Genomic DNA, 25,560 nt, shown 5'->3' with positions numbered 1-25,560 from the left:
TTAAATCGACACAAATCCCCATTAATACATCATAAATGAGTAAAATCAAAGCTCTTTGATCCTTCTACCCTCTCTCTGGGTGGTATATGTGTAGATAGTTTTCCATGCGCACTTATCAGACAACTTCCATTAAAGAAGAAAATCAGCTACTCCAAATGCAATACTGGATCATCTTTTTATCGTTCTGATTTCTCTTTGAGTAATCTTTTCTGACTGCTGACTCTGCTTGCTCCTGTCTGCTGTTGTCTTTGATGACGGGGCTACTCTTGAGTTCACTGCCTCTGATTCATTTGGAATTGTCTCACCAACACAACTATCTTCTAACTTTAACCAGTGATTTTGGGACCAAATTACAGATTTAGCTGTCCCAGCAGACTACCTGAATGGTATATTTGCATACCAACTAAGTCGTTGTCTCCTTATATTCACATATATCCCTTGTGCTTTATCTAAAACACATCTACACAAAGCCTTTTACCGTCACAACATTGCTCTTGAGAACTACTTCACTTGTCATCATTTTCCCTACCTTATAAATCAATGCAAGATTTTTTCCCTACTTCTATTTGTTTTAAAAGTGCTCTCTGCTATCTTTATTTGTCTCAAAACTGTTGTCTCAGGAGTAAGGAATGCAAATTGAAAATCTTGACTCTATTGAAACCAAACTGAGAGACAAAAACAAACTCTTGCAGCTAAAGTGAGTAACAGTAGAAATCAAATAACATGCTGCTTCATGATCATAAAAGAGAGGCAGAAAGTCACATATTTGCAAGTAGTCATAAACTGCAAATATATCGAAATGTTTTGAAGGCTGTGTGTTGTGATATTTGATTAACCTTGTACTTTACTAAAGCTTCGTCTCAGCTTGTCCTACATTGTGCATTTTCATTAAGTTAAATGTGCCTCGCTCAACAAGAGAGAAGAAACTTGAACTCTCTATTCCTACTTAATTATGCCTTGTTGTTACTCAATAAAGGTTCTTGAATGAGTGAATAAAGTTGTGGGATGGAAGATAATTTTAAGATTCCAGGTACGTACAGACATAACACTATCTTGGGAACGTTCTTTTGGTTTGATTAGATGTGTAATCCTAGCATTATCACATCTATATTCTAAGTTGTCAAACAAATGGATTACTTGCAAGATCAACTATGTCTGTATATCGAGAGGCTTCAAAAAGTTTATAGAAAGCTTGCACGATGTTTTGATTTTAAATTATTCTATTTTTAAAAATTCCAGTCAGCATGTAATATGTGTACATATTTATGTATATGGCACAGTATTTCAATACTAATACATGGAGTAAATCCATCAAATAGGCGAGCCTGTCCATTTTCCTGTATTTTCTTTGGAACTTCCTTAATGTCCATGTTTATTGCATCACTATTCACAATAGCAAAGATATGGAATACACATAGGTGCCCATAGGTAGATGAATGAACAAAGTAAATATGATATGTACAACAATAAAATATTATTCAGCTATTAAAAGAAATGAGATTTTGACATTTGCAACAGAGTGGATGGAACTAGAGGTCATTATGTGAAGTAAAATAAGTTGATGCAGAAAGACAAATATTGCATATTGTCTCTCACATGGAAATTTAAAAAAAAATCTCACTCTGACCTTAGAATAGTAATTACACAGACTGGCAAGGATGGAGGGAGGAGGGATGGATGGAGTTTTAATAAAAGACACTCAAACACAACTAGATAAAAGGAATATTTTTTGATGCTCCACAGCACACTAAGGGTGATTATAGTTTTCACTATCTTAAGCCCCATGATGTTAATATGTATGTGGGGAAAGAGTGATGTGTAGCAGAGATGATAGTACCTAATGCAGTGGAACTCTGTAGGGACTAAATAAAATCATCCTAGGAAAGAATCATGCTATGATATGCATTATCTCATCTAATATGTGAAATCACCCAGTTTGCAGATTATATAGATGAGTCTCAGTGAGATTATTCAATTTACATTAAATCAATTATTATTCACTGATGAAGTCTACCTTGGTCATGATCTGTTTTCAAACTGCATGGAAGTTTCAGCACACTTCTGACAAACTCCAGAAGATGAGAATTATTCCTTACAAGATTGTATACAGAGTTATTTCCTGTTACAAAAATATTCCTTTTTGAAAGAAAGTAAGAAAGTAATCAAGAACTTGAAACTGAAAGAAGTTTGTTGTTTTATAAGTCTGGTTGGTGTTTTGCCCTAGTCACATACACGGTCATTTAAAATAAATATAAGTGCTTGAGACCAATTTGATTTTAAGACCCTAATTTGGCTCTCACAAAGAGATAATCCTAAAGTTCTCATTTGCTTAGTAAGAGAGGGTTTTAAGAGAGCAGATATACACAAAAGCATCAACGCAAAAAGAATGTCAAGATGTAAGCGGTGGATTCTTTCCTTCTAACTGCAGTTTTACTTCCAAAAGTTTCTGCTGGAATTGTAAAACTGCTTATTTATGTTGGAAATTGTTGCCTTTTGTGTGGGAGGCAGATGGCATTTTCTTGGCACAGCACAGAGTGGATCTGCGCTACTAGCAGAAGGGGGAGGCTACAGAGAGGCGATGAGATGCTTCTTTATGACACCTTTTCAGCAACAGCTGCCATGGCCCGCAGTTGACTTGGCATGGAGGATCCATTCCCCAGGAGGAAGAAATGGAGATCTCCAGAGACTCCATTACAAATTACAAGAGGAGACACTTATCTCAAGCCCCATCAGAAAACTGTACAGCATTCAGAGGGATCTTGCAATGAACTGAAGGTCTGTTTTGCCTGCTACCCTGTGCTAAAGTAGAAATTAAATAAATCAACTTATAGGCAGTTTTGTAACATTTTCATTGTTTTAAATAAATGGCATACAGTATTCTCAAACTGGAAATCCTGGGATTACATTTTGATTCCGGACATGTTCTTTTTATCCTAGATAGGATTTTAAAAATAACTAATGGGTGATTAGTATAAGGAGATTTCATAGAAATATCTCTTGAGGAGTCAAAGAACTCGGTCCCCATACCCTCTAAGCCCTAATATGCTGCTGCTTAGGAGATGGAGCAATCAATCTCTGTAGTCTCAATGGCCCTTTTCTCTGACTTGTTCGGATCCATTATTAATCTTTTTTTTTTTTTTTTAACAGGCAGAGTGGACAGTGAGAGAGAGAGACAGAGAGAAAGGTCTTCCTTCCGTTGGTTCACCTTCCAATGGCCACTGCGGCCAGCGCGCTGTGGACGGTGCACCGCGCTGATCCGATGGCAGGAGCCAGGTACTTATCCTGGTCTCCCATGGGGTGCAGGGCCCAAGGACTTGAGCCATCTTCCACTGCACTCCTTGGCCACAGCAGAGAGCTGGCCTGGAAGAGGGGCAACTGGGTCAGAATCCGGCGCCCCGACCGGGACTAGAACCCGGTGTGCCAGCACCGCAAGGTGGAGGATTAGCCTAGTGAGCCGCGGTGCCAGCCATTATTAATCTTAAATAAGAGACTGCATGATCATTTATGAGTATGTCAATGATAACGGAACATGTCAGGCAGACCAAGGTCATTTCTGTTTTGGAGAATATTAACAAGTCTCTAGATCAATACTACCAGTCTCTAGATCTGGTAAGAGGATTACATATATTTCAGTAGATTTTCAAGACCTGAAAGTGACATTAGGGATCCAGTGGCTTATGGAATCCAGCATACAGAAGCCTTGCTGTTTATGGAATGGACTCAAGAGCTCTCCAAGTAAATCCTTTTTCCAGTTCCAACTCCAGATATATTTTATATGTGGCATGGAACCACAGATATTCAAAGAAATATTTTACTGGGATAAAAAGAAACTAACATAAAGGACTGTTTTAAACATAATCAATTTGCTGTACAGTGGAAGAAACACAAACAAAAAAAATAAAGCGAGTTGTTCTAGATCTGGCTTATAAGGGATTTGGTAAAGGACTGGGTTTTTGTTCTATGACCAGGAATCAAATACTTTTTCCATGCATTTGAGATAAATTCTCTTTGGCAATACAAAACAATGAGACTTCAGAGGTTGGCTTAACAGGGTCATAGTTCTCAACTGGCAGTATGGAGCCTTGATTAAATTTTAGAGCCAAAACTCCTTCCCCACCCTGTATACTCATACCCAGAGCACACACGTGCATAGTAACTTTTTCGTGGAATGTTCTCTCTACTTTGTCCTCTTCATGAAGACAATGAAGTCTTTAATCAGATTTATTTATTTATTTGAATGGCAATGAGACAGAGACAGAGGGAGAAGAAGAGAGAGTGAAAGAGACAGAGAGAGATTTTCCATCCTCTATTCACTCCCCAAAATGATCATAATTGCCAGGTCTAAGCCAGTCCAAAAACAGGATCCAGGAACTCCACTCTGGTCTCCCACATGTGTGACAGGGGTACAAGTTCTTGCGCGAGCTTCTGCTGCCTTCTCAGTCTCATTACCAGAAATGAAAAGTGGAGTATCCAGAACTCCAGCCTACATGACAACAGGGCAGGCTAGTGTCACAAGCAGCAGCTTGACTAAAAGTTTTGCCGTTCCTGTCCCCATTAAAGCACAGCTTTCCCCACCATTTTTCCAACTACTCTGCTACAGAGGTAGTGTCATGAAAAAAATTCTGTTTGAACTAAGACTGTCTATAGTGTTTGGGTGAACCCACTAGCAGTACAGGTTTGAGCATGTTATTTAACCTCACAAAACCTCAGGTTCCTCATCCTTAAAATGGAGATAATAATACAGACTCTGTATATATGTCCTGAGAGTTAAAGACAATGACTTTGAAAGTATCTATTATATTGTCTGATAAATAGAGGTTAACAAATATTATCTACTTTCCCCAAGCTATCAGCTAATCAATTTGAAATACCTTTTCCAAAAGACATTTTAATTTTGGTACTCGCCATCAGTGTCTTAAACCATGAGAGTGAGTGTATGGGAATTTTATTCACTGCAAAGGATTTATATTGTGGAAATGTCGTGCATGTTTGTGGAGTAGGGGTTGTGGTGAAGTGCATTAATTTGCCACTCGGGATTCTCACATCTTATATCAGAGTTCCTGGGCTTGAGTTATACCTCTGCTTCCTACTTAGTTTCTTGTTAGTGTGCTTGGGAAGTAGCAGATGATGGCTCAAGTGTTGATTCACCATCACCAATATGGGAGACCCACATAATGTTCCTGGATCTTGGCTTCATCCTGGCTTATCTGTAGCTGTGGTCAGTACTGGGGCTGAAATAGCTGATGGAAGCTCTCTCTGTCACTCTTTGCAGTTCAAATAAATAAAAATGAATATATTTTTAAAAATATTGAAATAGAGGTGAATGTTGTGGCACAGCCACTGGGGCTGCTTTCTTACAAAGCCTGCATCCCGTATCACAGTGCAGTTCATGTAGGGGCTGTTCCATTTACAACCCAGCTTCCTGCTAACGCACTAGGAAGGAAGTGGAAGGTAACCCAAGTACTTGGGATTCTGCCAGCCATGTGGGAGACCAAGATGGAGTTCCAGGCTAATGGCTTCAGCCTGGCCCAGACTCACTCTCACATTTTGCAAACAGGGGACTGAATCAGCTGATAGAAGATCTCGCTCTCTCTCTCTCTCTCTGTATTTCAAATAAATGCATATTTTTTAAAAAAATAAAATATAAGATAAAAGGTATTCTCACCTTTAAAAATGCATCGTATTTTCTCTGAAAGTAACTGCACAAGGTTTTAACTTCTACTGTTTAGCAATCTCTGTAAAAAACAGTATCTCTCCTTACCTACCCAGCCTCCAAATAATAAGACTATTTTGCATCTGTCTGTAATTGTATGTGAGCAATATCCAGGGCAATCTTCAAGTATTTTGTTGGATTCTTTCCTTTTCCTCAAATACAGCCTCTTTCAGGGAATGGCTGGAGTCACCAAGGTAGCTTAGAGCAGCTATTGATATTTAGGAGTGCTTTTTCCCAAGATCAATTCAACTTACCTCTAAGAAGAAGCTGAAAACTCTTTTGTGACTTGCTCTGTCCCCTTCCTGCAGGGCTGTTCTAGAGGAGTCCTACCATCAGGGCTGCTAAAAAGACATGTGTCCTGGGGAGTAAATGGGAACTAAATAAAAACACAGCAACAGGGAACCAGGCTTCATTTGTGCTCCTTTGAAACGTAAAAAGAACACCCAGTGCAGTCAAGAATCCGTGAATGCTGATCACAATGCATAAAAGGCACAGTCCAAACGGAAAGCATCTCCTTCCCAGGGACATATTGCTCATAGCTTTGCGATTGGAACAGCTACGAAATGCAGGGCCTCCTGCTTCCTTTTTTCTGCGGTCCTCCGGGATTTAGAGAGCGCTCCAAACACAGTCTTAATTGGCCTGCTCTGGCTTAACAGGGCCATCTGCTGTGGCTTCTAAGACTGCCTCTTGGGTCTCTGTTTTCTTTTCTGGGCACAGAAGTGATACTTCACTCATTCTTGCATCCGCTGCATGCTAAATATCTATATATATATCCATCTCATTTTAAATATTTTTTTCTAAAGGAATTTTTTTTTAAAGTCACTGAGGTCTTTTGCAGGCAGTGTTTAATTTTCCATTGGCAATGTGGAATGAAAACATTTTTAAAATGCAAACAAACAATAACAACCAGAAGAAGAAAAATACAGTGCCTACACAGGAACTCTTCTTTATATTTGTGACTAAAGTGGGACATACAAAAACACAAATTCAGCTCAGAATGAAATTTGTACACATTAGGAAAATGATTTTGTGATGCATTCATTTTCTTAGCAAACACATGGAACTGCCAAAATGAATATTGAAGCTACCACTATCTGGCTTCCACTACTTGAATCAGTATTTTAAAATAATCTGTTACACTGGATCTTCTTTTGACTAAATTAATGCCTATTGGCTCATTCCTCCGGATGTCATCGATGTCTTGCCGAGCATACCTGCCAATATTGTTTTGTGCTCCTGTGAACATGCACAATGTGACTTCATCACTGTGAGACTGATATCGGAGATGACCCCCTAAAATACAAATTACCGGAATTTGGGGTGCCATATCATATCACCATATGCTTATTAATGAATCCCCAATATTAATAAGCTTGAGAGGGTTCTTGCCTATTATTTAGAGAAGAATTCTAAATACTGGCATAAATAAACGAGGCAGCATGGTACATTTTAGGCTTTTATTTACTGAGAAAGATAAGTAGGAGAATGAGAGCTTTATCTAAGAGAGAGGTAAATCGGGGTTCATACCAAGCACCAGGAACCAGACTCGTTGAGAAGCATCTAGGCCAGGAAGCCCAGGGCGGGTGGCACAAAGGCCATGCACCCTGGGGGCGCAGGGCTACAGCAAGCCCCCTCCTGGCAAGAGGCCAGGGAAGAAGAGAAGGGCGGGACACTATGTGTCCCAGGCTTTTAACCCACTTTTTTTTTTTTTTTTTTTGACAGGCAGAGTGGACAGTGAGAGAGAGAGAGACAGAGAGAAAGGTCTTCCTTTTTGCCGTTGGTTCACCCTCCAATGGCTGCCACAGCTGGCACGCTGCAGCCGGCGCTTCGCGCTGATCCGGAGCCAGGTGCTTCTCCTGGTCTCCCATGTGGGTGCAGGGCCCAAGCACTTGGGCCATCCTCCACTGTACTCCCGGGCCATAGCAGAGAGCTGGCCTGGAATAGGGGCAACCAGGACAGAATCCGGCGCCCCGACCGGGACTAGAACCCGGTGTGGTGGCGCTGTAAGGCAGAGGATTAGCCTATTGAGCCACGGCGCGGGCTTTAACCCACTTTCAATGGGCAGTGGTTAATTAACCTGATTGGCTGGTGGGCACCCAGGTGTGGCCAGGTAGGGACTAGAGATCATACAGGGGCGTGGTGAAGGTATCAGGTAGGGCTTGAGGTCACACAGGGGCGTGGTGAAGGCGTGGTCTTCCAGCTCACAAACCTAATCAATTTTAGCCTGTATGCCTGCCTACTTCAAGACTAGTTCACATTCAGTGGATTGAGAAAATTAACTCCAGGTGATATTTGGGAAATTAGGGGTTTATCAAATCTCTCTCAAAATCAGGGAGCTACTATGAAATGTGTTACAATAATCTCTGTTTTGATATACATAATATGGGACTGCAAATAAATATATTATGGTTTATATAAAACATTTATACATCTGGATAAATTGATGCCTTTCCAATTGAATCCATGTGACTTTAGATTTTACAGTTGTAATACTGTGATTTATAATAAAAAAGATATATTTTTGATTTTGATCTCCATCCTGGTAGAGTTTCTAATCTCTTTGAATTTCTTGGGTTATTGGAGCATATTGAGAGCTCCTGGAATACAGGCTGCTAACTAGGTACACCAAACCGCAGCTAAAAGTTTGGAAATCAGCTTTTTTTCTCCTTTCCTCCGCCATCGTGGTGGGTGTCCCTGATTCTTCCTCGCCATGTCTTCTCACAAGACCTTCAGAATCAAGAGGTTCCTGGCCAAAAAACAAAAACAAAACCGCCCCATTCCGCAATGGATTCGGATGAAAACTGGTAATAAACTCAGGTATAACTCCAAGAGGAGACATTGGAGAAGAACCAAGCTGGGTCTATAAGGAATTGCACTTGAATGGCGTGCTCATTTCTTCTGTCTCAATGTCACAATGTCACTATCACCACATCAAGCTGAAGATGTCACCATCATCTGGACAGCTGGACATGTTTGATTAGGGCTGTGACCAGTGGGCTGGTTCAGTAATAAATATGTGAGCCCTTTTGAAAAAAAAAAAAAAGTTTGGAAATCAGTCCAGCCTCCCTTTCCTCCAAGAAGGGAGGAAAGCTGTTCAGATCAAATAAGTAATCAAACCAGCTTATGTAATATTACTTCCAAAAAAATAAGAAACTACGGAGTTTGGTATCAAGAGTTTCCAATTTTTTGAACACATCCATGCACTGGGATGGCAGGACACTTCAACTCCAAAGGAACATTAGCTCTTGTATTTCCAAATTTCACCTGATGTATCTCTTTATCTAGCTGTCAATTTTTAATCTTTTAAAATACCCTTTGTCATGAATTGGCAACATTAGGTAAACTATTTTCCTGGGTTCTGTGAGTTGCAATAGCAATTAATCCTTAAAATTGGTCATGGAAATATTTGATTTGTAGTCAATTGGGATAGACATTTTGGTTTACATGGAAACCTACTGTTTTGTGATTGGTACTTGTGATCGTAGTTGGGGTCTGTTTTGTGGGACTTAAAATTAACCTCTGGGCTCTAAGTCCAGATATGGTCAGAATTGAATTGTAGGGCACACAATTGGTATCAGAGACTGGCTTATTGAGGTAAAATCAAATATACACACATACACAAACACAAAATTTGGTGGTGAGGTGTGTTGACTGTCAGAGTATAGTGGGAGAAAGTTTGTTTTCTCCTATTGTATAACTTTCAACTGGTGGAAAATTACCTAAACAGAAGAATCAATGTTTTGAAGAGGAAATGAAATGCTTTTGATATTCTGATTGATAAACCTGATTTAACACATTGAGGAAAATTTCTATTATTATAGGAAGAAATTAAAATTTAGAAATATTCATAGAAGATATTATTTAGAAGAACTTGATGCCTTATATTATTGTGCTGTAACTTTGTTATTTCTATTCTTGTGATTAAATTTAAGTTAATAATGCTTATGCTTTGAGATATACAATTTTCATAGCTTTTCAAAGAATTTTTGAGATATACATTTTGCACCAAATTGAAAGACAACTCACTATATTCCATCTTCTCTTCCAAAAATGTTTACATCATGTGTGAGAAAATGTGTTTATTCTTTGGAAAAACCATAATTAGTGACTAAGCAAATTTTTAATATCTCACCGAGATAGAATTAGGTAATTAGAGACGAGAAACAATTTGGCAAGAAGAAAATCTTATGAAAAACCATAGAAGATGCTCTGTTCACAGGCCAGAAAGTATTAGAGAGGTGACTAAATCTTGGATTTTCAGATTTCTCATCTATTGGGAATTCTATAGGAGATGGCATAAAATTTCACATAAATAAAAAAAGAAAAAGAAAGAGAATTTGTCTGCTGTGCAAAGTCAGACACCCTGTCAATGCTGTCATTTTAATGGATTCATAAAATGTCCCCATTCCTTGCAACTGTTTTATCAAACTGTGTTTCCGGTGGCCAAATCAGTGATATTGAGCAATGGATGCTGTTTGCTTTCCCTACCATTAGGGATAGACTGGGGGAAATAAAAGTACAAAATTAATTGGTAGAAATCTATCATAATGACATTTATAAAAAAAATCCACACCAACCTATGTTTTTCAATTACAAATGCTCCTCTGAATACTCCATTTTAGTTTTCATGATATTATTTTAGTTCACAAATCTCTCTGTTCTGGGGACATGACTTATTTGCCGTCGTTCTCTATCATTTCTCATCTCTGTTTAAGAGTGTCTAAAGAACTGATTCAACCACAAATATAAAGAGGCTTTGCAGTTATTGGTGCTTTCCTTCCTTAGTGGCTTCCAATTTGCTCAGCTTATCAACAATGAAGAACGGTATTTTAAAATAAAAGATTTTGTTTTAGAAGCCTTTGAATTTATCAGATAATTACTTTAAATCATTAATAAATCATTGTGTTTTCGTTCACTAGCATTTATGCTAATGTTTACTCATAAATTATAGCTGTAATGCATGATGACAGATCACAAGCAGAGAGACAAACACAGGCTTTGGATGTTTCATTTGATTTTGCTCTTAACTTCTTAAGCAGGGGCTCATGTAGAAAAGTTAAATTTATGTATAAAGAAATGAAAGAGGGGCCAGCGCTGTGGCACAGTGGGTTAAAGCCCTGGCCTGAAGCGCCGGCATCCCATATGAGCGCCGGTTCTAGTCCTGGCTGCTCCTCTTCAGATCCAGCTCTCTACTATGGCCTGAGAAAGCAGTAAGAAGATGGCCCAAGTGCTTGGGCCCATGCACCCACGTGGGAGATCTGGAAGAGGCTCCTGGCTCCTGGCTTTGGATTGGCGCAGCTCCAGCCATTGCAGCCATCTGGGGAATGAACCAACAGATGGAAGACCTCTCTTTCTCTCTGCCTCTCCTCTCTCTGTGTAACTCTGACTTTCAAATAAATAAAATAAAGCTTAAAAAAAATGAAGGAAAGGCAAAGTTAAAATCTAATTAACATGGAGATATGGGCGTTCCAATATCTTTTCCAATAACTTCATCAATAGCAATTTTTAACTAAATAAAAAAAAAAACTCTAGGCATCAACAGTGTTGATTTAAAATCTAATCTGTCTGATGATGCCAAGTATTGAGAAAAATGAATCTAAATTTACACAAGAATTTTTATTACCTAGCCTTGAATAAATTTGGAAAGTAAATGGGCTTGTAATAAATAGAAGTCATTTTAATGTTAAGTATTCCCACAGTAAATAATTTGAAGATTTGTTAGGTTTAGAGATAAAGTAGAAGACATTTGTGTAAAAATCTGAAAGTTGATGAAACTTGTTTGTTACTGGTTCTCTGTAAATGTTTGTATCCAGTTCATATTTCTTGGCTGGTTTAATGTGAATAATGTAGTCCCATCATCTTGAGATCAAGCCAAAGATTTGTGTTAGGAAAAGAGTAAATACTCACATAAAAGATGTTATTATAATCATCTTCTCCTGTCTATTTAAGAAAAGAGGGCTTTCCTCAAAATATAAAATTAGAGCAGAAAAAAGGCAGTGACCACAATATAGGGTTAACAATGTCTCATAGGTACACATGGGCATGCAGAGACAGTGTCGTGTGTGAATTTCTTCTTGTAATTGCTTTTTGATTTGTTTTTCCCTTCTAGCAAAACAACACAAAGATTGCCAGTTTATGGAAAACATCATAGGAAAAATAGCCAAAGAATTATGAAGACTTGCTGGAAAGTAGGACCTAGCAATCCCCAATGTTTCCTTTATTTTCATAGTGAAGATAATTTTCCTGAGAGCTCAAGATGATCAACTACATGTCAAGGAAATTTAAAGAGACTTTTTAATTAAATCAACTACTAGGAGAAGTTGGATAGATACATGATTGATAGAGATAGAGATAGAGAGGCCGGCGCCGCGTCTCACTTGGCTAATCCTCCGCCTGTGGTGCCAGCACCCCAGGTTCTAGTCCCAGTTGGGGCGCCAGATTCTGTCCTGGTTGCTGCTCTTCCAGTCTAGCTCTCTGCTGTGGCCCAGGAAGGCAGTGGAGGATGTCCCAAGTGCTTGGGCCCTGCACCCGCATGGGAGACCAGGAGGAAGCACCTGGTTCCTGGCTTCAGTTCAGCTCAGTGCGCTGGCTGCAGAGCGCCGGCCCTATTGGCCATTTTGGGGGTGAACCAACGGAAAGAAAGAACTTTCTCTCTCTCTCTCACTGTCTAATTCTGACTTTCAAAAAAAAGAGATAGAGATGGAGATAGAGATAAAGATGAGAGAGAGACACACACACATACAGAGGGGGAGAGAGCAAGAGAGAGAGAGAGAGAGAGAGAGATCTATCTGATCAGGATTTTGAGGGAGAAAACCCATGTGATCCTGCCAAATTAATTAAATCCCTATGTTGCAGAAGCATTCAAAAGAGTACACACAGAATTATAACAATTTCCCCCTTTCTGATATTCACCTCTTACAAAAGAAGAGACCTAGAAGCCAAATTTTGTAGCAGCTGATGTTGCTTCCTTGACATTGATTCATTCATAAAACTCTGGCTTGCTTTCAGTAAATCGGAATTTCTTTCTCTAAAAGTCTTCTCTTCCTACACATCTCTTTTCTACTCACTCTGTCTTCAAAGTTTGGCTTTAAATATAGTCAGTCTCTTTGTGACGGTGGAATTAAAGATGGACATAAGACAATTCCTGGGTATAATCAAGAACAATCAGAAACAGAAGTTTGGTGAGAGAAATAAATACTGAGAAAAAGTAAAGATGGTAACTCCTTCTGACTCCAAAAATAAATTAAGGCAAGTGGCATCCTTTGTACCTCAACAATCCAGTGACAGAGACTCACTGTGTTGCTGGTGACCAAGCTTTCTGATCCTCTATCTGTCCATATTTCTACTTATTCTTGACCAAAAGAACATAGCAGATTTGAATAATGCAAACCATTTTTTCCCTAAACAATCCAGTAAGAATTACAAATTACGTATCTTTCTGGGGATGTTGATGATCTATGGTTTTGCAAAATATGTTATTATGGAAAGAGTTTTTTATGAAAGGTGTGCAGGAGCTCTGTGTTAACTGTATTTCTTATAGTTTTTATAAATATATCAAATGAGGAAGTTAAACAAGAAGTTTGTTTCAAATACCATTTTCCAGTGAAAGAACCAGAACTCCTGAGATACATGGTTGATTTTAGAATAGAACAGGAAATTTCAAGATCATCTGGAGCATCTTGTAATACCAGAAAGTAAAAAGTGCTCAAAAAGATGCTAAAAGCTGAATAGATTGAAGGGCTACCACAGCCAAATGAAAAAATTTCCAGTGTTCACAGCTGGGACAATTTGTGCCATAGAATAAATAAAACAGTAATGGATTATGTTGTAAAGTATACTATAAATATTCATAAGTCTATACTGATATAATTAAGTAATTGAGTATGAAAGCAAGTGAGGGAGAACAGACAGCCTACTCCAAAAATTTCAGTAACATATCTAGATCCTTCACCCTCAACACCGGGGAGCACACCTCTCACTCCACAAATGTGAGCTGCTATTGATTTCCTTCAACAGAGAACGCTGTGAAAGTGTGAGAAAAGAGTAACTAATGGATAATTCCAACAAACACTGCTTTTGCCAGGTGATCAATGTTAACAACAAGTGTCATGTTGATAGTCACTGTGACACTATTTTCCTGTGATATGAAGTAATGGAAATGACACTGCACTGCTGTGCTCTCCCTCATAAAGACCCACATAATTCCAGTTAAAGAATGGCCTACAAAATACCTGATTATTAATCTTCAAAATTGTTAAGTTTTCCAAAACACAAGAAAGTCTAGGAAATTCTCAGAGCTCAGAGGACCTCAAGGAGATACAATGACTAAATGTAATGTGATATTTTAGACAGGATCTTGGGAAATGAAAAGGGCATTGGGTAGACACTAGGAAGCCGTGAATAATGTGGCAGTTCTGTTCACAATCATGAAAAATATTTCTTCATTAGTTGTGGTAAATGCACCATGGTATGATACAACATTCACTGTAAGAAAAACTGGATGCAGGTTAAATAGAAATTTTGAACAATTTTCACAATTTTTCGGTAAGTCTACAAGTACTCTGAAATTGAAATTTTACAAGGAAATAACAAAAAATAGAAAGTATTGATACTCTGAATCAGTAAGGCTTCATCTATTGAAAAAATAGAATAATTTCCATTTAGACTTTATACACACAGAGAATATACACGGAGTTTTGTATAAAATTTGTTAGGATAAAGCCTTAATTATTATGATCTGTCTGCTTTCTGCTAATATGACATTTTCTTTTTTTTTTAAAACTTTTATTTAATGCATATAAATTTCCAAAGTACGATTTATGGATTACAATGGCTTCCCCCACATACCGTCCCTCCCACCCACAACCCTCCCCTTTCCCACTCCCTCTCCCCTTCCATTCACATCAAGATTCATTTTTGATTATCTTAATATACAGAAGATCAGCTTAGTATACATCAAGTATGGATTTCAACAGTTTGCTCCCACACAGAAACATAAAGTGAAAAATAATAGATGATTTTTTTTAAATGATGATGAAATCAGAGCAGACCTATTGTCATGTTTAATCCCAGTGAGAGTCAAGTTGGGAATTGATAATTTCTTTTTTTTTTTCTTTTCTTTTTTTTTTTTTTTTTACAGAGGATCAGTTTAGTATGCATTAAGTAAGGATTTCAACAGTTTGCACCCCCATAGAAACACAAAGTGAAATATATTGTTTGAGTACTCGTTATAGCATTAAATCTCAATGTACAGCACATTAAGGATAGAGATCCTACATGAGGAGTAAGTGCACAGTGACTCCTGTTGTTGACTTTACCAATTGACACTCCTGTCTATGGCATCAGTAATCTCCCTATGCTCCAGTCATGAGTTTCCAAGGCTATGGAAGCCCTCTGAGTTCTCCGACTCTTATCTTGTTTAGACAAGGTCATAGTCAAAGTGGAGGTTCTCTCCTCCCTTCAGAGAAAGGTACCTCCTTCTTTGATGACCTGTTCTTTCCACTGGGATCTCACTCACAGAGATCTTTTGCCAGAGTGTGTTGGCTTTCCATGCCTGAAATACTCTCATGAGCTTTTCAGCCAGCTCCGAATGCCTTTAGGGCTGATTCTGAGGCCAGAGTGCTATTTAGGACATCTGCCATTCTATGAGTCTGCTGAGTATCTCACTAAGATCAATCCCATTCACAATAGCTACAAAAACAATCAAATACCTTGGAATAAACTTAACCAAAGACGTTAAAGATCTCTACGATGAAAATTACAAAACCTTAAAGAAAGAAATAGAAGAGGATACCAAGAAATGGAAAAATCTTCCATGCTCATGGATTGGAAGAATCAATATCATCAAAATGTCCATTCTCCCAAAAGCAATTTACAGATTCAATGCAATACCAATCAAGATACCGAAGATCTTCTTCTCAGATCTGGAAAAAATGGTGCTGAAATTTATATGGAGGCACAAGAGACCTCGAATAGCTAAAGCAATCTTGTACAACAAAAACAAAGCCGGAGGCATCACAATACCAGATTTCAGGACATACTACAGGGCAGTTGTAATCAAAACAGCATGGTACTGGTACAGAAACAGATGGATAGACCAATGGAACAGAATTGAAACACCAGAAATCAACCCAAACATCTACAGCCAACTTATATTTGATCAAGGATCTAAAACTAATTCCTGGAGCAAGGACAGTCTATTCAATAAATGGTGCTGGGAAAACTGGATTTCCACGTGCAGAAGCATGAAGCAAGACCCCTACCTTACACCTTACACAAAAATCCACTCAACATGGATTAAAGACCTAAATCTACGACCTGACACCATCAAGTTACTAGAGAACATTGGAGAAACCCTTCAAGATATTGGCACAGGCAAAGAATTTCTGGAAAAGACCCGGGAGGCACAGGCAGTCAAAGCCAAAATCAACTATTGGGATTGCATCAAATTGAGAAGTTTCTGTACTGCAAAAGAAACAGTCAGGAGAGTGAAGAGACAACCGAAAGAATGGGAAAAAATATTTGCAAACTATGCAACAGATAAAGGGTTAATAACCAGAATCTACAAAGAGATCAAGAAACTCCACAAAAACAAAACCAACAACCCACTTAAGAGATGGGCCAAGGACCTCAATAGACATTTTTCAAAAGAGGAAATCCAAATGGCCAACAGGCACATGAAAAAATGTTCAAGGTCATTAGCAATCAGGGAAATGCAAATCAAAACCACAATGAGGTTTCACCTCACCCCGGTTAGAATGGCTCACATGCAGAAATCTACCAACAACAGATGCTGGCGAGGATGTGGGGAAAAAGGGACACTAACCCACTGTTGGTGGGAATGCAAACTGGTCAAGCCACTATGGAAGTCAGTCTGGAGATTCCTCAGAAACCTGAAGATAACCCTACCGTTCGACCCAGCCATCCCACTCCTTGGAATTTACCCAAAGGAATTTAAATTGGCAAACAAAAAAGCGGTCTGCACCCTAATGTTTATTGCAGCTCAATTTACAATAGCTAAGACCTGGAACCAACCTAAATGCCCATCAACGATAGACTGGATAAAGAAATTATGGGATATGTACTCTTTAGAATACTATACCGCAGTAAGAAACAACGAAATCCAGTCATTTGCAACAAAATGGAGGAATCTGGAACACATCATGCTGAGTGAAATAAGCCAGTCCCAAAGGGACAAATACCATATGTTCTCCCTGATCGGTGACGACTGACTGAACACCAAGAGGGAAACCTGTTGGAGTGAGGTGGACACTATGGGAAACGGTGGCTTGATCAGCATAGCCCTGACTGTTAATGAACAACTTAATACATTATCCCTCTTAGTAGTTTTTTTTATCTGTTCTACTTAATATGACTGGTTTAGATCTGTAATTGATGCACAGTTATTCTTAAGTGTTGAAAATTAACTGAAATGTGATCCCTGTTGAACATGGTGGTGGGAATGGGAGAGGGAAGAGATGTATAATTTGGGACATGCTCAGGCTGACTTGCCCCAAGTGGTGGAGTTGGAAGCATACCAGGGGATTCCAATTCAATCCCATCAAGGTGGCATGTACCAATGCCATCTCACTGTTCCAGGTGATCAGTTTCAGTTCACAGTCGGTCATGGTGGAGGGACTGGGAGTCAAAGGGAGCACATAGACAAGTCTAGTACCTGCTAACGCTAACCGATGGAGTAAATAAAGGGGAGAGTGTTCCAACATGGGAAGTGACATTTTCATTTCATAACTTTTGCACATAGTTGACTCTGATCATGGACCTCAGTTTTCTAATTTGCAAAATCAAGATATTAATATCAATTTACTAGACTTCTGTAACAATACAATCCAATAATACATGTAAAGCATTAGTTGACATTTATGGACACAAAATAAATCGTAAATGGATTTCTAAATTGAATGTTCCTGTAGTGGGCTACCTATCATGATTGAAATGCATTTTTTTATGAAACCTGATATTAAATGGATGATGTATCTAGAGAATGAACATCAAGTAAATAAATCCTTACTGATTGTTAATATTATTTTTAACAATTTCACATTCAATAAGGAAATGTTACCTGTCCATATCTGTATCAGAACACAGGTTCTAAACATAGTCACAGGAATCTCTCCCATCCTAAACACTCTTATGTGATGTGTACTTGCACAGGGTCTACTCATTGTTTCCCTCTTCAATCTAGGCTGGACTTTGTGACTTGGCTGTAACAGACAGGCTATACCAGATGATTCTAGATGGAATCATGATGCTAGGCTGGCTCAGAGAAGCTCATGCAACTTCTACCATGGAAGCTTACTCCTTGCTCTGGATACTATTTCCCCTTCAGGATGCTTCCTGTTGGTATCCAGTCACTGGAAAACCAAAGTCTCATTGGAAAAACCAAAGTCCCATGGAAATATTGTGAGTGATTTCAGCTCTGATATTAGATAAATGACAGACATGTACTAAATAAACATTCACATTATTTTAGGCTCCATCTGCTTGAGTCAGCACAACATTTTGAAATTTTCTAGTGGAAATTTTGGCCCAACGACAAGCCCCCACTACTATCTTCTGAAAATCTTAGCAACAGAAGCTGCGGTTATTGATAATTCCTTAAATTAAAATGCAACTTACTTTGTTGCAATTGTTCAATTTTTTTCAAATACCAAATTTTTTTCATATTTTAAATGTTTCCCAGGAATGTAGGACAGTTTTTATTTTTGTATTTTCTTATACTTTTTTGCTTCTTTATTTCTTTCAGAGAAAATCCACATGTATCTGTTATTAATTCAAATTATTACATACAGAAGCTAAAATGCCTCTGATTGTTACTCATTCTTTATTTGATGATCCTTTTATATATTTCATTTATACCTATTTGATAAAAGTTATGGATTTTTTTATTGTTTAATTTTTAGGTGAGTCTCTAAGTTTTCTAATTTTATAATTATATCATTTGAAAATAATGATGTTATGCATTTCCCTCAAAATTATCCTTTTTGTGTCATCTTACTAGTAGACTCACAATTCTAAAATAATATTTAATACTATACTTAATAATGTATTTTCCTTTACTTATGTTTTTTAACTAGAAATAGCCAAGAATTTGAACATAAATAAACCTAAATTATTAGTCAACATGGGTTCTTATCTGTGAATGATGGAAATTAACTCTAGATAAATCATACAAGAAAGTAATGTATTGGAAATATTTTATCTAAACCAGATTTTCACTAAGAGCACATCATCATCCACAAGCTTGAGACCTGCACTACAAGTATTGCCTCTAGAAACCAGAGGTGAGAGAACCCTCAAGTACATGTGTAAAATGGTGCACTGCCGTCACTCAGTGATGGGAACTGACATTCTTTTAGTATCTATTTGTTATCACTGGATTAAATTGCTCATGCCCAATGTGTTTTAAAAAACTGGATTACATATCCTGCTTCCCATGATGGATCGTTCTCTCCCTTTTTGATTCTATCAGTTAGTAGTAGCAGACACTACTTTTGTATGTGTGATCCCTTTGACTCTTAGACCTATCAGCGTGATCAATTGTGAACTGAAGTTGATCACTTGGACTAGTGAGATGGCATTGGTACATGCCACCTTGATGGGATTGTATTGGAATCCCCTGGCATGATTCTAACTCCACCATTTGGGGCAAGTCCGATTGAGCATGTCCCAAATTGTACATCTCCTCCCTCTCTTATTCCCACTCTTTTATTTAACAGGGATCACTTTTCAGTTAAAATTTAAACACCTAAGAATAATTGTGTGTTAATTACAGAGTTCAACCAATAGTACTAGAACAAAACAAAACAAAAAAATACTAAAATGGATAAAGTATTCCATTGTACATCAATAGTCAGGACAAGAGCTGATCAAGTCACTGTTTCTCATAGTGTTCATTTCATTTCAACAGGTTTCCCCTTTGCTGCTCAGTTAATTGTCACCAATCAGGGAGAACATATGATATTTGTCCCTTTGGGACTTGCTTAATTCACTCAGCATAATGTTTTCCAGATTCCTCCATCTTGTTGCAAATGACTGGATTTCATTGTTTTTGACTGCTGTATAGTATTCTATAGAGTACATGTCCCATAATTTCTTTATCCAGCCTACTGTTGATGGGCATTTGGGTTGGTTCCAGGTCTTAGCTATTGTGAATTGAGCTGCAATAAACATTAAGGTGCAGACAGCTTATGTGTTTGCTAATTTAAATTCCTTTGGGTAAATTCCAAGGAGTGGGATGGCTGGGTTGAATGGTAGAGTTATATTCAGATTTCTGAGGAATCTCCAGACTGACTTCCACAGTGGGATACACAGCAGACTCAGAATGGCAGATGTCCTAAATAGCACTCTGGCCTCAGAATCAGCCCTTAAGGCATTCGGATTTGGCTGAAGAGCCCATGAGAGTATTTTAGGCATGGAAAGCCAAGACACTCTGGAAAAAAAAAAAAAAAAAAACTAAATGAAAGATCTCTGCGAGTGAGATCCCAGTGGAAAGAATGGGGCCATCAAAGAAGGAGGTACCTTTCTCTGAAGGGAGGAGAGAACTTCCACTTTGACTATGACCCTGTCAGAATAAGATCGAAGTCGGCGAACTCAAAAAGCTTCCATAGCCTTGGCAACTCATGACTAGAGCCTAGGGAGATTAATGACGCCATAAACAAGAGTGTCAAATTGTTAAGTTAACAACAGGAGTCACCGTGTACTTACTTCTCATGTGGGATCTGTCCTTAGTGTGTTGTCCAATGGGAAGTAATGCTATAACTAGTACTGAAACCGTTTTTTACACTTTGTGTTTGGGTGCAAACTGATGAAATCTTTACTTAATATATACTAAATCGATCTTCTGTATACAGAAGATAAATTGTGTATACAGAAGATAATTCTGTATACAGAAGATAATTGAAAATGAATCTTGATGTGAATGGAATGGGAGAGGGAGAGGGAGATGGGAGGGGTGCGAGTGGGAGGGAAATTATGGGGTGACGGGAAGCCATTGTAATCCATAAACTGTACTTTGGAAATTTATATTTACTAAATAAAAAAAAAGAGAAAAAAACCTGGATTATATTACTTAGAAATGAAATTAGTAGTCTAGGAATTTATGCTAACTGCCAAAAAAATTGAGTATATGTTTTAAAATGAACAAAGAGCAAATATACTTAGACTCTACAGTTCTGTTGGATGAAATTATACCTTTTGATCACAAATTCTTAAACATACATTTTTGTCTTTTTGATTTCAACAATGATTCACCTTGTGTTTACAATGGTCCTTGGCAGCATTTTTCTAGTGTTTGTATTATTAGTATGAACATGGAGTCATGAACTGCTCTGACTCTGGTATCTGGCATTGTGTTGGTGGCAGTTCCTTCTGACAGAGGCAAGATGAAAGAAGGTAGGGCCAGTGCCATGGCTCTCTAGGTTAATCCTCCGCCTGAGGCACCAGCATCCCATATGGGCGCCGGGTTCTAGTCCCGGTTGCTCCTCTTCCAGTCCAGCTCTGTGGTCTGGGAAGGCAGTGGAGGATGGCCCAAGTGCTTGGGCCCTGCACCCGCATGGGAGGCCAGGAGGAAGCACCTGGCTCCTGGCTTCAGATTGGCGCAGCATCAGCCATAGCGGCCATTTGTGGGCTGAACCAACGGAAGGAAGACCTTTCTCTCTGTCTAACTCTGCCTGTCAAATTAAAAAAAAAAAAAAAAAAAAAAGAGGGTAAGCAATTTTTCATGATGATATGATCTGAGAAGGTGGCCCACTTGAACTGATCAACTCTGAGAGACAAATTCATTCTCCTCCTCAGCATTATTTATTTCAATGCCAACATCTCATTAAACTTCGTTATGCAAATGAACCTGAACCCACTAGCTTCTTGGTAGTCTCTGATATTTAGAAAGCGATCCCAGACTTCTGTGCAGCTTTGTTTCTCTCGAAGTAAAAAGATCTGGTGAGAGGCACAGGAAAGGAGAGGAGGAAGCAAAGTAAAGAACTGATCATTCCCAGCATGGTTCTGCATTCAGACACAGTCTAAGTATTCAGTGAGAACCATACAGATTTTCATCTCCTTCAACAGGCACCCTAGAAATTATTGTAACTATAGTGAATATTGGCATTAATTGGCAAAGTATTCATAGGTTTTACAGCTAAATTAAAAGATAGAAAAATATCTCCACCAGCAATAAATGCCCAAGGAGAAAATACCATTTTTTTTTTGGAAATATTGTGAGAAAAGCTAGGGAAATGTTATAAGGATGCATCTATTAATTGGAAAATTCCTATGGCAGACTACCAGAAAAACTTCTGGTTTATTCTTTCTCACTGCCTAATTCCTATATCTCTTTTCCAGGTAATATTTCACTTTGTATTCATCTTCTCTTTAAATATTGTTCATTATTTTTTCATATAATCAGTGTGTGTGTGTGTGTGTGTGTGTGTATGTATAATTCTTCCCAGGAATTTTATTATTTTATTCTGATTAAAATGCAGTTTTTGTTTGATAAAACTTTCTATTGAATGGCATATAAAGTGATAGCTTTTGTTTCTTTTGTCATTGCTCAAATTGCTGAATACATATGAGATTTGAATGTTTTAAAATTAATGTTCTTTAGCTTCTCAGTTTGACACATAATATACACATAATGACATTATAATATTTCAAGTTTTATACATTTTTATCTTATTAAATTATTGAGAATTAGTCCTAGATTTATTAAAGAGTTATTATATTATAGGTATCTTTCCTAAAATGAAAGAAAATGCCTCTAGTTGATTTCACAATTAAATTTAATACTATCATTTGCTTAGAATGCTAGTTAGCCATTGTAGCCATTTGGAGAATGGAACAGCAGATGACCTCTCTCTCTGTCTCTTGTTCTCTCTATATATAACTCTGCCTTTCAAATAAATAAAAATAAAAAAAAAATCAGGTTAGAATGCTACTTAGATTTTAATACACTTGCTTTTTTAAAGAAAATTTACTTAAGACAGAGACACAGAGACAAACAGATAGAATGCCTACAATAGCTTGGTTGGGCCAGGCCAAAACCATGAGGCTGGAAATTAAACCAAGTCTTCCAGGCAGGTGGCAGAGACACAAGTCTTGGGTCATCGCCTTCTGCCTTGTAGGGTGCACTTTAACTGGAAACTATGATTCGAATCACAGCTGGGACTTTAACTCAGATTCTTTGATATGGAATATAGGAAACCCCAGTGTGTTTACCCACTGAGTCAGATGTCCACACCTACTTGACACTTTTATAGCCCCCACAATTCCTTTCTATTTTTTTTAAGATTTATTTATTTATTTGAAAGGCCGAGTTACACAGAGAGAGAGAGGTCTTCCGTCCGCTGGTTCACTCCCTAATTGGCCGCAATGGCCGGAGCTGCGCCAGGAGCTTCCTCTGGGTCTCCCACGTGAGTACAGGGACCAAAGGACTTGGGCAACCTCCTACTGCCTTCCCAGGCCATGAGGAAATATTTAAATATTTATTTATTTGAAAGGCAGAGTTATAGAGAGAGAGAGAACGAGAGACAGAGAGAGAAGTCTTCATCTGCTGCTCCATTCCCCAAATGGCTGCAATGGCTAACTAGCATTTTAAGCAAATGATAGCATTAAATTTAATAATGAAAGCAATTAGAGGCATTTTCTTTCATTTTAGGCAAGATACCTATAGTATAATCACTCTTTAATAAATCTACAGAGAGCTGGTTCAGAAGTGAAGCAGCTGGGAGTCGAACTCGTGCCCATATGAGTTGCTGGCACTGCAGGCAGTGGCTTTACCTGCTATGCCATTGCACCAGCACATACAATCCCTTTCAATAAATCCAATGCTCTTTTTTAAGCATAAATCTCATAAATCCAGCTAACTATAAATTTGCCATCAATTTAGCATATTGTTTTATTTGTTGACTGGCAAATTAATAAAAAAAGAATAAATAAAATATTTTAAAAAGCGATTTTATTTGTTTATTTGAAAGAGTTACACAGAGAGAGGAGAAGCAAAGAGAGAGAGAGAGAGAGAGAGGTCTTCCATCTGAGGGTTCACTCCCCAAATGGCCGCAATGGCTGAAGCTGTGCTGATCCAAAGCCAGGATCCAGGAGCTTCCTCCGGGTCTCCCACGCGGATGCAGGGGCCCAAGGACTTGGGCTAACTTCTTACTGCTTTCCCAGGCCATAGCAGAGAGCTGGATTGGAAGAGGAGCAGCTGGGTCTCGAACCGGTGCCCATATGGATTGCCAGCGCTTCAGGTCAGGGTGTTAACCTGTTGCGCCACAGTGCAGGCCCCATAAATAAAATCTAATTAACAAGTTGGAGATGCTCTTGGAAAGGATTGACCTTAACCTTGTTTGTATTTTAAGTTTAGTATTTAAGGTAAAATACCCTAGATATTAGTAAATCTTTTACTGATATCCTTAGCTTTCAGAACATTTGTGTTTAAAACTCCTTGAAATGTTTTCTTGGACCTTTCATAGGGAAATTCAGAGAGATATCTAGTCATGCACTGACACAAACTAAATGAAAACCTTTGTCCATAAAGAAGGAAAACCTGAAAGCCAAAATAAATCTTCAATAATACTATTTTTTGATTCTTCTCATGATTCATCTTAGCAAAATATATTAATATAATCCACTCTGCTTCAGATCATTGATTCTTACTTGCATCTTTATATGTTCTCTACTAACGATCATGAACCTGTGACTAGGTTAAGGGTCAAGCAGACAGTTATACGTGAGTAAATCTTTGCCTGAATTTAAAGATGGTATATATCAGACACAACAATCTCAAGACAGGAGTTGTGAAGACATATAGGACAAATTCCCACAGTGTGGGCTGTTGTATTGTTCACAATATCGGGGCTCTTAGATTCTACTTTTCTTTTTTCCCCCAGTTTGAGACCCTTTGTGTTTGTGCCTTAGGACATATTGCTCATCGATGCCAAACCTTTGTATTTCACTGGCAGAGTAATACATCCCAGATATAAACTGAATTATGGCATTTTAAAGTGTCACTGAACATGGCATGCTCTACATCTTTATTCTTGACCTTTCTGCAATAATAAAATATCCTGTCTCCCTGCACTTTTGCTTTCATTGTTTTCTCTTCTTTTAGCTCCTTAGGGCAGTTTTCCAGACCACCTTAAGTCTCCAAATAGAATTCTATGATTTAGGCATAATAGCATCTGACAGCAGTAGAGAAACAGTATTTCTTCAAGAATTTATGGATTTTTCAGAATGCTATCTGGGATGCCACCTCTGCCCACATCACTGATTCATGAGTTCATCTTTGGCAAGACAACCACAGAATTACTTTTCTACAGAGAACTGACAACTTCTTGGAGGAGAAGAGGGTCAGCTTGTCACCTGCTGAATACCATACAACATAAAGCCCAAATGCTATAACGCTATAAAAAGTCATCAAGTATTTTACAAAATGAGGTTCTTGCTGCTGGGATTCTATCAGACAGCAATTTTTACTCTGATTACCTAAAGTTGCTTTGTCTGTCTCTCAGCATTCCCTTGCCTGTAGCTTGTCACTTTTTTTCTAAAGGGGATTTGACGGTCTGTCAATATCTCTATTCTTTTTAGCACTGTTTTGTACAGAGCATATCTTAAGATTAAAAAAAAAATCTGGACAAGAAGCAGAATATGAACTTGTCTTTGCATCTACCACTTTTCCCAAGATTTGCAACCCTTCCAGCATTTGATAACATCAGTCAGACTCAGATTTCTGTGTTTCTGGCTCATATTTGTCTAAATCTTATATAAACTCATTTGAAAAATAGTTTCTCTTTTGTATAGAACTTGGGTCACAAGTAGCAGAGCTTTCCTAACATTCA

At 38.2% G+C, this 25,560-nt stretch overlaps 1 protein-coding gene across 1 annotated transcript; it reads left to right on the top strand.

Annotated features, from left to right (window-relative positions):
* The first annotated feature begins 8,366 nt into the window (after positions 1 to 8,366).
* LOC108178648 (large ribosomal subunit protein eL39-like) lies at positions 8,367 to 8,750 on the top strand. The gene has a single exon (XM_051827345.3). The coding sequence runs from the start codon at positions 8,424 to 8,426 to the stop codon at positions 8,577 to 8,579; it is 156 nt and encodes a 51-aa protein (XP_051683305.1). The 5' UTR covers positions 8,367 to 8,423; the 3' UTR covers positions 8,580 to 8,750.
* The last annotated feature ends 16,810 nt before the right edge of the window (positions 8,751 to 25,560 follow it).

Source organism: Oryctolagus cuniculus, chromosome 1, assembly GCF_051225735.1.
Source record: "Oryctolagus cuniculus isolate XC-2025 breed Fujian yellow rabbit chromosome 1, ASM5122573v1, whole genome shotgun sequence".
Lineage (NCBI taxonomy): Eukaryota > Metazoa > Chordata > Mammalia > Lagomorpha > Leporidae > Oryctolagus > Oryctolagus cuniculus.
This window is presented reverse-complemented; position numbering and strand designations above follow the sequence as displayed.